The 16238-nt window shown below is 39.1% G+C and overlaps 1 protein-coding gene across 18 annotated transcripts in view; it reads right to left on the reverse strand.

Moving 5' to 3' along the window:
* The window catches only part of LOC311437151 (uncharacterized protein), a 35265-nt gene continuing 19027 nt past the window's right edge, over positions 1–16238 (reverse strand). For 15 of the 18 annotated variants that reach the window (XR_014693324.1, XR_014693325.1, XR_014693326.1 and 12 more), the window contains 2 exons: positions 15620–15763; positions 1451–3105 (listed from right to left, as the gene is read on the reverse strand). Coding sequence is in view for 11 of the 18 variants with exons in the window: in XM_084520045.1 (XP_084376171.1) it covers positions 3088–3105; positions 15620–15763 (162 nt within the window). In the remaining 7 variants the exon portion in view is untranslated. Of the gene's footprint in view, positions 987–1450; positions 3106–4789; positions 4942–13338; positions 13914–15619; positions 15764–16238 lie in introns of those variants that run through there. The other 3 variants (XR_014693323.1, XM_084520038.1, XM_084520039.1) reach the window with 3 other exon arrangements.

Genomic DNA, 16238 nt, shown 5'->3' on the forward strand with positions numbered 1-16238 from the left:
TGGATAGAAAAAACACCTTTTATTTATTTACGCTACTAGCAGATAGATTATAGCAACACACTAAACACCCCCAACATATATTGCACCAAGAAACCCCAAAAGAGATCATTTCTTGGGCTGAAAACGCTGAAGAGAAAAATAAAAGTTTGGGTAAACTCTCCACGGACTGGCCCTGAGACTCCAGGGCAAAATAGAGTTACTGCCCAGGTGTTTGCTACCCAGAACTCTTTCTCCCCTTTCTCCCTAAGGAGACCAGCCTCCTCCTCCTGGTCGATGCTCTGCATTTCACCAAGCTGAATATCCACATTCAAACGTCAGACAGGAAAACAGTCACGACTATAAATACAAGCATTCTTTTTTTTTTTTTTTTCCCTCATCCCTTGTTAAAAATACGCCAAGCTACAGCTATAATAAGCCGCATTAGAATAATATTTTAAATGCTTAATAGTATGAACTCGGCCTCATCCATTCTGCTCAAGTTTTCCACAGGAGCGCAGCCGCCCTGCGTGTGCGGGACACACGCTGCTCAGGAAATGAATCAGGGTTGTGCATCGAATTAGATTATTTATAGGTTCCTATATGTGTTTGCTCTCGAAGTTGTGCGGAGAAGCAGACAGACAACTGCAGGAAGAGAGCAATGGGCATGTGGTTAAGGCAGTTGAACGCCACACAGGAACATTCAGTTCTGCCTCTGCCCTTGCCATCGGCTTTCTGCGGAGAAGGAGCGAGGCAGACCAAACACCTTGGCAGATGGCCACCGACGCTGTGTTCCTCATTTGGGAGCCCAAACTGAAACACCTTAGGCCTTGTGTGCAGAAAAACGAAGCGTCTGACTACAATGGAGGCTTTGGGTTTTTGCGGGAGAAAGGGAGCTGGAGGCAGGAGGTTAAAATGCAGCAGGACCCAAGGAACAACCTCGGATTTACTTCGGACCGAGTGGCTGCCTTCTTGGTTGTACAGCCGGACAACGGTGCTTTCCTGTCATTCTGGGAATACGCAACAAGCCATTAAACACTGCAAAGCTTTTAGATATCATTTTAATAAGCCTAGAAAAAAAAAATGAAGCTATTCCAGACTTGCTAAATACACAGAAAGTTTTGGATCATTTCATCCATTCATTTTCCTATATTGATACGTGCTTGCTTTAAAAAGTCTATGCAATATAAATACTAACACAGGTAGAGATGGAGCATATCCATTTTTCCCCTCTAACTCTATTTTTAATGTGATTTGCAAAGTCCTTTACAGTTTGTATCGTGGCTATTTAATTTTAGCACTCAATGAACGTGTAACATAGTCATATGGAATAGGACAGGGAACAGCATTCCGTGTAAACAGAAGACATTACCCAATTCACAAAAATAAAAGTATCTTCCCTTCCAGCTGTATAGTATGTCATGTAACTGCATCCACAGAAATAGAGAAACAACAGGAGAGCTAGTAAAAGTTATTGCCTTTTCCTGCTTATTTTATTGGGCTGCATCACAGTGTATCATCATATTGAAAGCTTTTAGTAATAATAGGCTACTAAGAAAATAGCACCGTGCAAAATAAAATAAATGTACTTTGTGCCCAAAGACTAAAAATCAAATCTACCAACACCTTTAAAAATTACCTGAATACAATTCAAGTAGCTACTCTGGCTTCAGAATCTGCACTAAGAGAAATACCACAACTACTGAAAACACAGCTGATTCTCTCTCCTGTTTTAGGTGAAGCCATTAAATGTAAAAATACAAACAGTAATCACATCCATCAAGAGTTTTTGACACATGACACAACAGAAATACTTTAACCGTGTCTGACAACATCCAGAGAACATAGGATATGAATGGTACTAAAGCAGATGTACATTAGGTCTCAAAGACACTTTATAGGACATTTTTAATGAATTAGAAGCAAATAGACAGGGGAATAAAGTAAAAACTCAGGTTCAGGCCTACAGTCAGATCTTTAGAGCACTAACTTCTAGTCAGAGTCCCATTAACTCAACCAGACCCATGGCTATCAAGGTGCATTTGGAAAAAGACCAATGGCAGAACTAAAAATATATAAATAAATGTATTAACAGAACAAGGACGAACCAGGTAGCACAGCCCACAACTAAAGAGACACCAAACTAGTCCCAGAAAAATAATCTGAGTGTCTAGACTATTAAAAGATTTACGTTTTTACCACAAAATGCTGCAGCTACGGAAAAGGCTACGATGATATTGTGGATAAAGAGGTTTCTACAGCATTAACTGATCACAGTAGATTCCCCCTCAGGCAGCCACGAGTACCTGCAGTGTGCATTTGCTCACCTCCTGCATATTGCTGTTTTTTCGTATTTATACATGATTTGTTTTATTATTTTAAAGAAATGAGAGCGGCCTAAAACCAATAAAGGGGATATTTTTATCTTAATCACCAACACCTCATTTCTAGACGTGTAGATTTTTAGTCTCTTAGTAATGTGGTGGTAAAAACGAAAATGAGGTAATCTTACCGTATTTTAAAACTCTGTAAAACTGACAGAAAATAATATTACTGCTATAAAAACACTCTCTTGTGCCCATCTGAAGGTTGTGAGAAGTTCTAGCTTGGCAGTGCGTTAGATGAAGTCACTTCTTATGCTGATGTTTCTCTCTTCTGTACTAATAATAGCTTACAGTAGCATATAGCTAGCATAATATACAATCGCCAAAAAGAAAAGGTGGTATTTCAGAAAAATGTCTACTTTAAGGTTTTCCTGCACTGAAACGCAGGCTTTAATGTAACAGGAATGTGTAACAGCAGCAGTGAAGACACCATAGAGTTTTACAATGGAGCACGAGCACAGAACCAAGGGCTACACTCTGGAACATCATGATATCCTAAATTCAGCGACAGCGCTTGCATCCAGCCTACAGGGAAAAAGGGAAGGGCCCCGTGCTTTCCCTCTACCTGTGACTTTCTTGTGTCATCTCGGGAGGATGTTAACAGTCTTCAGTCTGACTTGCCAGTTCATCAGGGCTGTCATTCTTGCTGCTGTCCAGGAGTACAATACCGTTCTTCCCCCTACTATTGTAGAGTTGTGTCTTCTGAGACCAGATGTAGCCAGACAAATCAATATAAATACACCTTCTGTCCAAAAAAAACAAAAAAAACAAAAAAAACAAAACAAACAAACAAACAAAAAGACAAAACACATTTAGGAGAATCAACAATCATAGTTCTACATCTTCTATTTGGTTTAAGGCACAGAAAAATCTTTTATATCAAGTAAACTACCAAGTTTAAAAATTACTCTACAAGGATATAAATACTTGAAAGTAACAGAAAGAGATGTTTATTTGTCTGTACCACTGACAGAGAGATAAGGGCTCAAGTTGTTATTATTTCTATTGGGGGGAAAATAAATGAAAATACTGTATGTAAAGGTTTCTGTTCACTAAGCGTATTGACATTAGGACACCCACTTTGCTGACATCCGACATGGGACCAATTACATAGGAGGAAACTGATACACATGCAAGAGATGCTGTTTCCGGAATATGTGGAAAAACATGATGTTTTTGTATTTTTTGTGTTAGCTCGAGATAGATAGAAAAATCTTTATTTCCTCTGTAATGCACAAGTAACACTTGTATGCCACGTACCTGTCAGAAGCTTGCACATTATGAAGAACAGATAACCCCACATTTAGACCAGTGTCAAATTCTGGTTATCTCACATACAGCTGATATGGTTTATATACCCACGACTAGTGATCTGAACTCTCTCTGTTTCAGAACTAACAAGGAAAAATAATAATAAAAAAGCTGTTTGGCTTTTTTTTTTTTTTTTTTTGAGGTCACCTCATCTCTGTTTTAAGTGAGACGAGCCTAGAAACAATTCTAATTCACACCTGTTTGCTACCGTGCCCACAAGACTGCAAGGCAACAGAAAATCTGCCAAGTGCAGATGTTATTTCCTCTGCCCTTTCTGCTGTGTACCCTTTCTCAACCTGTGAGCTCAGGACACGTTGAAGGGGAAGAGAAAGGATCGCTGCAGTTGGTACAGGGCCTGGCTACAAGGGCCTGAAGCAAACCGAAAGCTTCCTCCTACTGTGAAGAATTCTTGCATAACCAGGCAGGAACTGAGTAAGGAACCAAACCAATTAATTATACTACTGAAGTGCTACGGAGTACACTTATTAGAAGACTTAAGGATTCAATTGTAAAGAAATTGCTGTACGTGGTGTTCATTATTACTATAAACGAATAAAAAGACCGGTGACTCCACAACAAATGCAGAACTCACCTTCTCAGGCCACTCATCCCTCTGCAACATTACAAACCAAACCAACCAAAGCCCAATTCTTCCTGGCAGGTGGACTACATTCTAAACCACATTATTTCGGAAGCAATCGTACTGAATAACTCCAAATAATTAACGATACAATTATATCAGAGGACAGTTCTTTAAGGTTTTCGTATGAATGACTTAATTGCTACTGACATATACGTAGCCGCATAGCTTCATCATCATCCCACCCATTGCTCAGACACACAATGCTGGCAGCACCTTAGACCCCAGATTTACTCCAAATCCCAACATCCGTAATTTGCAGATACCCTCAGTATAACATTTCCAGCATTATACTTTTCTTAATTCTTCCAGTCAACTAAAGCATTCAATCAGGTTATCATCATCGCCACCACGTTTTGGTTCAGCAACATTTTTCTGTGCATTTGAGAAATGCAGCCTAATCTCACTTGCATTCATTCAGAATACTCTCACAAAGCCCCTTTTCCTTCTCACTCACTTGGAGAGCATGTCACCACATCCCCAGCTCTCACGAGCTTCTGTTCCTTGTCTTCACTTTCAAGGCCCTTCCTGACTTTTCACCGCTGCACCTATTGTTCCTTAATCACCAGCAGGAAGTCAGCTGCGGTTTGTTCACATTGCAAGCTAGGGCAGTTTTCATAAGACATAAAACTGGGGAAAAAAGCATATGATTATACCGTTTCGGTTGTTTATGTTGTTTTTCTAAAACACTTCCCCAAAATCTCATACATTCATTGAAAACAATAAATAAACCCCAGATGCTTCATGCACCTCTTCCCTTCCTATCTCCCCCTCTGTCATTCAGTATCAGGAGCTCAGATTCCAGCTCCACTATCACTCATGTTGTATTTCCAAATGAACTTCTTATGCCTTTTCCTGTTTTACACCTCACACTTGAGGGAAACTCCCTTAAATATCTGAAAACAGACGTCACTGCTTTTCTTCATTGCCTCCTCTGAAATTCACTTTACTAAGATGCCTTCCCTCCTGCCCCCAAACAAGCAGTCACACTACTGCCTACGAGCGGTGTTTGACAAGAAGGTGTATACACCCACCTGATTTTAATATCTAAAGTAGACAAGCATCTGATGTATGACACAGATTTACAGATCTCCACAGCAAACGGAGAGAGAGGCTCCTACGAAGACCAGTTTTGATGAAGGAATGCCTCAGGTGTTCTAAACTGTCCTCCAAAAAAGTCTCATTGCATTAACTTGAAATAATCTATGAACATCAGTCTCTTGATTTAGGTACATGGATGCCCTCAACTCCTAACATTTCCCTTCTCATCTGTGTATACCCTCTGTTTTCAACAGTATTATGTTTACATTCCGAACTTTTAGAAATGTAGATACTATTTTCAGCCCTAGTTTGCGTAGCACCTGGCATCACAGGAACTTCAATGCCCAATACTCCTTTATTTTACAGTAATACCCAAAAAAAAGCCTATTAATGCTATACAGTGTTTTATCAAACAGTACCCAATCACGTAATTATTGTATAAGTATGCACACAAGCCATGTAGAAGGCTCACAGCCATGCATCAACTTTAACTGTGTGATTTTCTAAATTCCTTCATGCTATAACAAAGAGCTGGAATGTGTTCACAGCTGGCACCAGATGGTCCCCACTCTGAATGACGGGCAAATCCCCAATACAATTCAACACTGTGAACGAGAAGAGAGTATTGTACATGGGAGATGGGAAGGTATACATGGATCCAGGATGCATGCAGAATTTTTGGCAGAGGAAAGGGTGTCATTGGAACAGACCGTGGAAACCCTTGTCATGTGAGACAGATGTCGTAAGCTATTTTCTGAAACAATTGATGAGAAAATGGTAAAATGCAGTGAAATAAAGAAATATAAGGAGCTGCTTCTTAAACGCAAAGAGTTCGTGCCCCACAATGCATGCTTCTCCATCTTACACTTACTGAATTTTAAATGTACCCTATTAAAAAGGAGATTTTTAGTAATATAAGGAAGGCCCTAAAGGCCAAAATAGGGAAGCAAAAAGCCTAGATACATCTTACATGCTCTGAGTCTCCAAAAGCATGTTTATTGCTGGGAAAAAGATAATAAAACATTATGAAGAAACAATGAGCTTCAAGAAGTTATTAGAATCAAATAGGAGCCTTTCAGACAAATTTGGAAATCTGAGCCTAGTATAAACAATAAGCAAGAGTCATACCAAACATCATGTACTAAATAAATTGAATAGAACAACTAATACTGATGATGATCTACTTCTTGTTCTGGATCTATTCAACCAGATAACAGAAAAGAAGTTCTTCCAAAGCCAAAAGTGAGTGAAGTATCCTCCCTAACAAGGCAAACAGGCAAGCAAACAAATACACCCCGAAGGAACAGAGAGCCACAAATGAGAAGAAACAAGACAGAACCCATGAGAAGAAACAAGGTAAAATACTGGATTACGTGTCCTATTGCATTATAATCATTTTCATTCATGGCAATGAGTCTCAAAATAATTGTTTTGATAAATATTCCATAACATAAGACCAATCAACTAGAAAGTGGTACGGGCGGGTACTGTGGCACCTAAGCTGCAGTCACTGTGGCTACTCAGAATCATGGAAAGCAAAATCTAACTAAAATAAACAAATGGGCCACAAAAATGCCAAACTGAGTTGGGATGACAACAGATAACAAACACATGCTAAAAAGAAACACAAAAAGCAAGAGAAAACAGTCTCTATTTTATGAGGTTTCAAATTAATGGGAGAGACCTTAGTGTAATAAAACTCAATATATTAGACAAGGGGAAAGCAAGTTAGTTACAAAATTTACAAGAAGTCAATTCTACCTACTGACATTTATTCTCCCAGAGATGTAATTCACTCATACCCTCATGCTCACTTACAAGCACCACGATGTGCATCTCCAAACTACTGCGTGCACAACAGAGAACAAGAGCTGTCAACTATCAAGGCCTCAACGCGGTGCAGTTGTTCTTAGTTAGCAGTAACAAGCTGGATTTCTGAGCAGATCTTTTAGGATATCCTTCAGGGACCATCAGCTATGACAGGACAGTCCTTCGCCTCAGGATCCTGCTTACCTCGGCTTCCATAAATCTTAGGCCAGGTTGCTGCCCATTGTCTGTTTTCCTTGTTTAGGTCTAAAACGCCTGCCTGCCGTCTCTTTTACTGTTCAGCTAACAGGAAAACGAATGATATATGTGATATACTACAACCTTGTTGCCATCCTCCCGATCTTAGGATGCAAGGTCTTCCGCGGGCAAATCATCTGTGCTGTGGCACACAGATACTGCTGAGGATGCTGTCCTGGAAACGGTGTTCTTCGTTATCAGTATATGCCACTTCTTTAACCCTTCGTTTTGCTGTTTCTCCCTATGCTTACACGTGCCTTTCCATCCGTGCTACATTCATACCAACCTTAACGCTTCTGTTACAAATCCCTGCATAGTTTTACGCTAGTTAAACGGCTCTGATGCAGATCACTGCAGAAAGGACACGTTCCCCACTTCTATCTCCTCCTCCTTTTGCTATGCTCTCCTCTGTTTCCCTCGCAGCAGCCATCTCTGGTAAGCCTGCACATGGAGCAAAACCCACAGAAGAATCGAGCCTTTATTGGTAAGATCGGGATTGCTCTAACAGCATAGTTCCACGAACCGGATCAGAGGGACAGCTGAATGCCAGTGCCAGGTGCAGGGGAGGTGGTGAGGCTGCCTCTTTTTAATGGAAGTTGTTCGCTCGATCGGTTAAGCTGTAACGCGAAAGAACACCAGATGCCTTGGCCTCAGGAAGGAAGTAGGGCAGCACTTCGGCAGTTAGCGAAAATCTCTGCTCAATACGCGGCTACAATCAAAATAAAAGTAGCAAAACAGCCTGCTTAGACAATGGGAGAGAGCGAGTAGAAAAACAGCGTAATAGGATTATAGAAATCAATCCTGTGACCTCACCAGAAAAGCCACACGTCGCACAGGTCACCCCTTCTCCAAAGCGGGACGGGTTCAAAGGTGAACATTAGTAAACACCGGAATTACCATATGAAGAGAAACGTGCACGTTTAAAACCAAGAGTGTTATGAGCAGACATCACATAAAATAATAAATGCTCTGAAGAGGTGAGATCAGACGCTGCGACGCTTGCTATCTCGTAACACAAGAAAAATACCAAGGAGCTTCTCAAGTATGGAAAACTCAAAGATGATCAGAAATGTTTTTCACATATGTAATTTATCCACGTTGATTAACGGGGAAATCCAGAGTTATTAATGTAAATTAAACGTCCCTATCAACAACAGTACAGACTAAACAAGCTACTACATAATGAAATCAGGACAAAACATATTTGGGGTTAACATCAACTGAAGCATTGGGATACAGTTACTGAGAAACAGGAAACTGTTGTGGGTTAAGCCAACCGAATTCCTATGTAAAAATATTAATTAAAAAAGGAATAGCAAGTTGATTCCATTACTAAACTTTTATTCACAATATCAAAGGTTTTCTACAGTTTGCATTAAGTATTATTAACAACAGGGAAGTCATAGCTGAAAATGTTTGAAAAAAATGAAGCTTAGATAGATGTTCTTATCTAAACAGTAAAGACAAACACATGAAAAATGAAAATCAGCATGATAGAAACCTTCTCTGCTGCAAGTTTTAGCTAAAATGTCTTTTTCCTTGATTTTCAGTCAGTTTCTTAGAAATTTGACTACTGTTTTCAAAGATCTGAAATTTAGCTTCTTCCCCTTACTGAACTGATTAAAAAAAAAAAAGAAAAATAAAGTGTTTTAAAAAGAATTCCCATGACATCTTGCTTAAAAAAAAAAAACACTCCAAAAGTGGCTACTTACCAATCACCTCTAAATAAGGGAGGTGGAACTAGCCAAAGCACTAACTCCTTACTATGCCACCACTATACTGCTTGGTCATCTCAATTAGATCATCCTGTTTTAGGTTTGAAACGCATACTGTCACAGCAAATACGAGAAAACACATCACCCCATTCTGCTAGTCATTATAAAGACAATTAGAAAATCATAATTCTTTCTCAAAGAGCAGAGAGTCCTAATTTTATTAAGATAGACAAGACAAAACAGGAAAAATTACATGAAAAACAGCATACGGATGAGGCTATATTTTGTTTGTGAGTTTTTTCCACAGCACCTGGGAAGGTGAAAAGAATAGAAGTGTTTGTGGGTAGGACACAGAGGGGAATAAAAAGGAGAGGCTGCCAGCACTGCCAAAAGAGGGGAGGGCCTTCGTGGCTTAAGAAGTGGCTGGGTCAGGTAAACAGGGCAGGAATAAACGGCTGAGCTACATACACTACAGAGCAATAGGGGGAACAAATGAAGACTCAAAAAGTCAATAATATAGACAGTGCGGAGAACCAGCAAGATAGCCTGGGAACTTTTTCTTGGAGAGAGAACAAAGCTGGTACCAGGATGACAGAAGCTGAGAAATTTGAATAGCTACATGAACTTTGTGCAGGGACACTTGAACATGGGTACTGGTACTGGTTCTGTTAGAGAAGGAGATTTCAGTCGATGCACAGCTGTGGGTGTGAGATGACCTTACCATCCACAACAACAGAAAAGCTGTCAGGCACAAAGGCAAAGCCAACAGGCTGCAGAAAGGCAATATGCAGTTTCTGAATCCGAAAGGCAGCATACCTTTCATCTATGCTCCAAAAGCAGCAGGCCCGTCAACACCAGGAAATCAGAATGTAAAATTTATCCCCCTTGTTTAACTTGCTCTGTTTTGCAAAACACACAGGCTACGAAATTAGGAGCAAAAGAATGGTTCTTTGCCAGATTTACAGCTTTTGCCTGTGATCATTTTAATAATATGCCCCACTGACAAATAGCAACCACTTTCTAAAATGAAATGGACATTTTGCTTTTCTAGCTAAAGCTATTATATGTTTGAAAATATGTACTGAATATGCATAACTCAAATTATACTTCACTGTGCATTTACCTGCAAAGTTGTCCTAGGCCCTTTTTCCTTTTTGAGGAGAAGGAAGACAATTATAATAAAAAAATAAATAAATCATTGGGAAAGAGGTGCAAACTAACTTCATTTGGACATGAAGGAATTTCTCGTTTGAGACATTTATTTGCTCATTCCAATACTATGAAAGCCGTTTCATTGGTAATAAAAGTTTTTGGATGGAAAGAGGCACTTCTGAACTTCTTGTTCATGATTAATGTACAGTTTAAGAGAACCATTTCTTTACAACAGGCACTAGAGAAGCCAAGTGTCAGATTATAAATCAGCTGCTTTCCCACGTTAATTCTCGTTTAATGACCAGAACACTTTTATTCCTAACATCTTGTTTTAAATATTAAAGAGTTCACCCAGATACGCTGCAGTAGCTGTCAGAGTAGAGCACCTATCTTGTAGCGTGTATCATGTAGGCATTAAGCAGAAGATATTTTACTATTAGCCAAAGCATGTTTTTAAACACGAACATCTGGCACTGTATATATATATTAAGGGAAGATCCAAGTTTACACTAAAAGAGAAAAGTGGCATGAACAAAACAATAAAATCGCCTCGATTCACACAGTAAACTGATTGTACTCACTTCATCCCTGTGTTGTGCCAACTATTTTCCTGAAATAAACAAAACATTTCTTACAGTTTCTAATGCTTTCACCTGTTAGTATTTACATGGCTGCTTTCAAGGCACACAGAAGCTGCAGGCAGCTCTCCTTCCCTGCAGGGCCTGACCCCAGCCCTGGCAGGTTGTGAGGGAGCTGCTGGCTGCCCCGAGGTGGTGTTTGGTCGGAGAGAGAAGAGCCCTAGGCCACTTGCAGTGCCCCTGGGTGACTGGCAGAGCTGTAGGGCTGCGGGTGAAAGTAGTGTCTGCAGATAAAGGCACTTAATGGGTCGACACAGAAAGGAGAAGGTCGGTATGTTCAGCACCTGCCATGAGAACTGGCTGCGCTTCTAAGAAATCCAGGTTTATGGCCTCAGCTCCCAGCCTCTAAACTTAACTGGAGAGCTCTGCGTCTTCATCATGCAGCACAGGAAAGGAAAAAAAAAAAAAAAAGAAGATACTCTGAAACAGGTGGAAAAGGGAGAACAGGACTAAAGATTCCAGGTTCTCTCCTGACAAAGGAGGGATCTAAATCCTTAAAAATCACGTCTAAACCATTACAAGCCAAAGATGCAGAAACAGAAGAATCAGAAACAAATATTCAGACACAGAACTGCAGGAAAAGCAGCTGGAGAGAGGCACCTTTTACACTCCCAGATGGGTACTGAATATACCAGGGTGCCCAACGCCTGCCATTCTGCTGCTGCTTACATTTCTGGAGGGGTGAATGCAGCCTAACATGAAGACAGAGATGCTGCCCTCTGCAAAACTGCTGAAGACTTCTGATTCTGAGACTTTCTCCTTACAGTTCAGCACTAAATGAAGATCAAATGGTCGTATTCAGGTATGGTTTTATACCTTTTATACTCTCCTAGTGAGACATTAAGTGACTTGAGATGACTCAGTCTGGGGTGCTGGAAATCGAAATAACACTGAAATTGCTATTTTTATTGCCTTCCAGTATATTCTATGGAAACTGTGGTCGATTTTGTTAATAGTTACATGTAGTTTCCAAGAATGCACTTACAATTTTGCACCACAAGCCAGACGAGGACTGACAGACCAGCTCCAGACCAGTGGAATTAGAGTTAGGTAAGCAGAGACAACCTCCTGAGAATGAATAGGGACACTGACAGAAAAACTTCACGCTGCGTACGGCTGTGAGAAGAGTTAAGTGAAAGATTTATGGCAAGACCATGCTTTAAGATAAATGCATCTGTAGCCTTTGGCATAAACTCCTCCACTACCTACCATGCAATGTAGAACAGGACCTGACTCATGATGTTTTATTTACTCTATACTATCTTACTATTATCAAAGCCATTAGTCTGTCATCCAGAGAACAAAAATTCTGGAGCTGTGTATGTATTTTCAATGTTCAAATCAATGGCAGCTTATAGTTAATACTGCTACACAATACCTGGGAAATAAAAACAAACACACCGCCACCGAGAACAAAACAACACCTAAAGATCCAAAACTATCTGAAAACAATTTACTCTGTGCTCTTTTCAATACTCCATATTGCAACAGAGGTAACAGACAGCAGGGTACAAGGTGTGTAAGAAATGGAGGACTGAAATCCCAGACCAGTTTTAGACCTCCTTCTTGTCGTGTTCCAGTATAAAGCTTCTGTAATGTAAGTGAGAATTTCTGGGACATGTTGTCAATAGGTAAATCTGTTTTGTCTTTGATATTTTTGTTAAACAAGAAAAAATTGACTCGGTAAGAAATGCACAATTCAAGAAGAGCTAAGATAACCAGAGGCCAACTGGTTCACTCTAATTAATGTTTTCTCACTATGGAGAGCATTAGACCTGTGCTATCAACCTGACAAATAAAAATGTTTCTGAATCTGTCTAACACATTACAATACCATACAATGTGGCAATGCAAGCACTTCCACAGTCTCTCATCAAATAGTCCAGGAATGAATGCCCTGAAACTGCACCACATTACAAAAATAATAATAATAAAAAAAAAAAATCACTGTTTCTCGGTTCCAACTTACACTCACAAGACAGATGTTGCACACAAACAGCAAATTAACGGTGTGAAAAAGAGCAATCGGGCTAAAACAACTTTTTGAAATAAGGCACATTACGTATTTGATAGCACACATGTCCGACGTGCACATAACTTTTTGAGGATTCAAATGGGCACGAGCATCTTCCGTACTTTTATATATAATGGCATCAAGTTTCACTGTGGGCTGCTATGGCGAGGGCACGCCTTTAGGCTGGTATGTTCATTTAGCATATGAGTCATTCAGTGTGGAAACAACATAACAGAAACATCCACAAACTAATGAATTGTGAAAGAAGTATAACATTTTCCCCCTCAGGCTTCCACCTACCAGTGGAAGCGGAGTGTCACAAATAAAGTTATTATCACAAAAACGCTTTAGCAAAAGAGGAATTAAATACTAAATGCCAAACAACTCTTTCACAAGTCAATCATTTGTTTTAACTGCTTTTATTTGAAACAATACCATTCAGTACAGTCACCTCAGAAAAGATCAACAGAAAAAGATAAGTAACACTCCAGCCTTGATTTTTACAACTATTGCAGATAAGATACCTTTATGACATGGAAACTGCAAACTATGTTTTTCTTGATTGATACCATCCTTCAGAATCTGAAGGGTTTTACAACTGAGAAGAGCTCACCTTTTTTTGTTTTTGTTTCCTCCTAGAAACTGATTTAAAATATAAACAGATCACATAAATAAGAAAGCATTTGCCAAGTAATGAACCAGAGTGAAAGATCAGCAGGGCAAAAGAAAAAACAACTTGTGAGCAGCCTAACGTCTTCATCCCAAGTTACTACAATGACCCATAGAATCACAGCAATTAAAAAAAATACCTATAAACATATCTAAACAGATATTTAAGCTTTTATTCATCTGTCTAGCACACACACTTGTTCAGTGCAGCTTGAGGAACCTAGTATGTACATTAGAGCTGTTGGTTTGTATTTTGGCACTGGAAAGTGTGCACACCACTTTGAGGGTCAGATTAACTCTTCCACCCTACTAGAAAGTAAAATTGAAAAGCTGAGTGTGGCAGAAATAGATGCTAAATAAAGTCACGATTAGTCACTGTCATATCAAACTAATTTCAATTGGGAAGAGGGCTCACACTAATCTTTTCAGAAACTGTCTTAAAGCAGGTTTTATACGTGCGCTTTATATCAGGCCTCTGGAGTATCATCCGCCTGGTCACAGACCTCAGAGGAGTTCATCTACCAGGCATTCTCAGTGTTTCCTCTTCTACTACCTTAGTGAAGATACTCATGTTTTAATTAATGCAGCGTTAGGTAACTTTTAAGTTTTGGAGCATGACTATACCGTGAAAATGAGTACAGTGCAACTAGACTGCATCAACCAGGCTGGTACTCCTACCTCAGCAGGACACAAAAGCTTTGCACATCTCACCAGGTGCCCATGCAGGTACCCGTGTCAGCACGACTGTGCACCCGAGCTGGGCGCTAACAGCTCTGACAGACACGCAGCAGACCAAACACTGTTACCACTCAGACCTTAACGTTGTCCATTCAATTAAAACCTAATCTGCTTGTGAATCAACTCCTGAGCCACTGCAGTTACAAGCATGGCATGTTAAAATTAAGAGTTCTTGGAGCTCAAACCCCTAATTTTGCTGAAGGTAGCACGCTGCTGGAACAGCCACCTCAGTTCTGGAACCAGCTCATCAGCAGAAAGCTCAGTCTCTGCACCTCTTTACTACACCACGTATACATACGCAAGACCTCAAAATATTCCTAAGAAAAATCTTTAAGAATTGCCTGCTGTTAGCAAAACTGTCTCCTTGCAGTAATGACCACCAGGATTCAAAGAGGAGGAAGAAAAACACAGGCACAATTTTTTCATGAATTTCAATAAATCAATATATACACAAATAAAAACATAACTGGGTTTAGTGCAAACAAGATTTTTTTGCCTGAGGAATTGCTGGCCTAAACTATTTCAAAGACTAAATTAAAAGGAACCACTTTTACTAGACTGGACTGTAGTTACAGTAAAATTTCCACTGGTGTTTCTACTTGGATTGTCTAATTGTGTACATCATTCAAATAGTGTGATCAACTTCCAACAAAGAAGTACCAGTAATTTAATATGTTAGTGTTTTATATATATATACACATATATAATAATAATAATAACAATAACAATAATAATGTGTATATATATATTTAAAATCAATACAAGGATTAAAAGCCTCCAAATATGATTAATTTGTCAACAAATATGTATGTGTTTTGTATCTTCTGCAAAGTTGGGTTGTTTCTGATAATGCCTGTTAGAACAGTTACATGCATAGTGATAAAATGTGTCACTGAAGGTTAGAGCATTCAGTCTGAATGCAAAAAAACAAAAATCAGATTTTTTTTTTTCAAATGCAGCTTGCAAATATTCAGTTGTAAGTATTCAGAGAAACAGACTCAGAAGCAGAGAGCCATAAATGGCATTGAACTACTACTCTAAAATAGCTTATTTTCCTAAAAAGTTACATTTACCTTTTTTAACATGAAAAAGTCACTGCTAAGTAAACTGTAGTTGTACGCTGTTTCAGACTTTAAAATGCTGCAGGATACAGAGCAATCCTCTTACCTTCAACATTTTAGAAGAACATTAAGTGATCGGATAAATCTTCAGAGATACAAACACATTCTACTGAGAACTATCACGTATTGTTTCATAAATTACATGCAGATGCTTACCATAATGCCACCGTTTTTGAAGATGCCATATCCACCGTTATCCTTAAGATATCCATTCGCACCCATCACTAGTACTGTGCTTGCTTTGCACTCAAGCTTCTGAAAGGATTTCAGACAAGGGACCTGCAGCTGCCAAAATTGTTTCTAGAAAACAAATTTAAAAGCTGTGAAACATGGAAAACAAACCAAAAATTTGCAAACCACTGCAAGTACAATGCAAACATGGTCAATGTAAAATTAAATCTTTATTGTTTATCATAGTATCTTGGACTGTAATAAAACCAAGTAAAAGAATTTTCTTCTGAATAGAAGCATAGACATTTTGACACCTATACTTTTAAATGACTAATTCACCTACAGCAAGACTGCAAAATCAAAGTTTCCCTTACCCTGTTACATCTAATACACCTCATCTCACTAAGTGTACTCATTGACCTGGAAATGATTTATTTAAAAATCATTTTTATTATTTATTATTATTTTTATTATTCTTAATTACATCTAAGGACTGTTAAGGACTAATGAATGTTGAAGTTCCATTATGTTGGACAGCACACAAACACAGAAGAGTAAAAGATCCCCGATTGAAAAAAAAAAACAAAAAAAAAAACACAACCAA

Source organism: Aythya ferina (genome assembly GCF_964211825.1).
Source record: "Aythya ferina genome assembly, chromosome: 1".
NCBI lineage: Eukaryota > Metazoa > Chordata > Aves > Anseriformes > Anatidae > Aythya > Aythya ferina.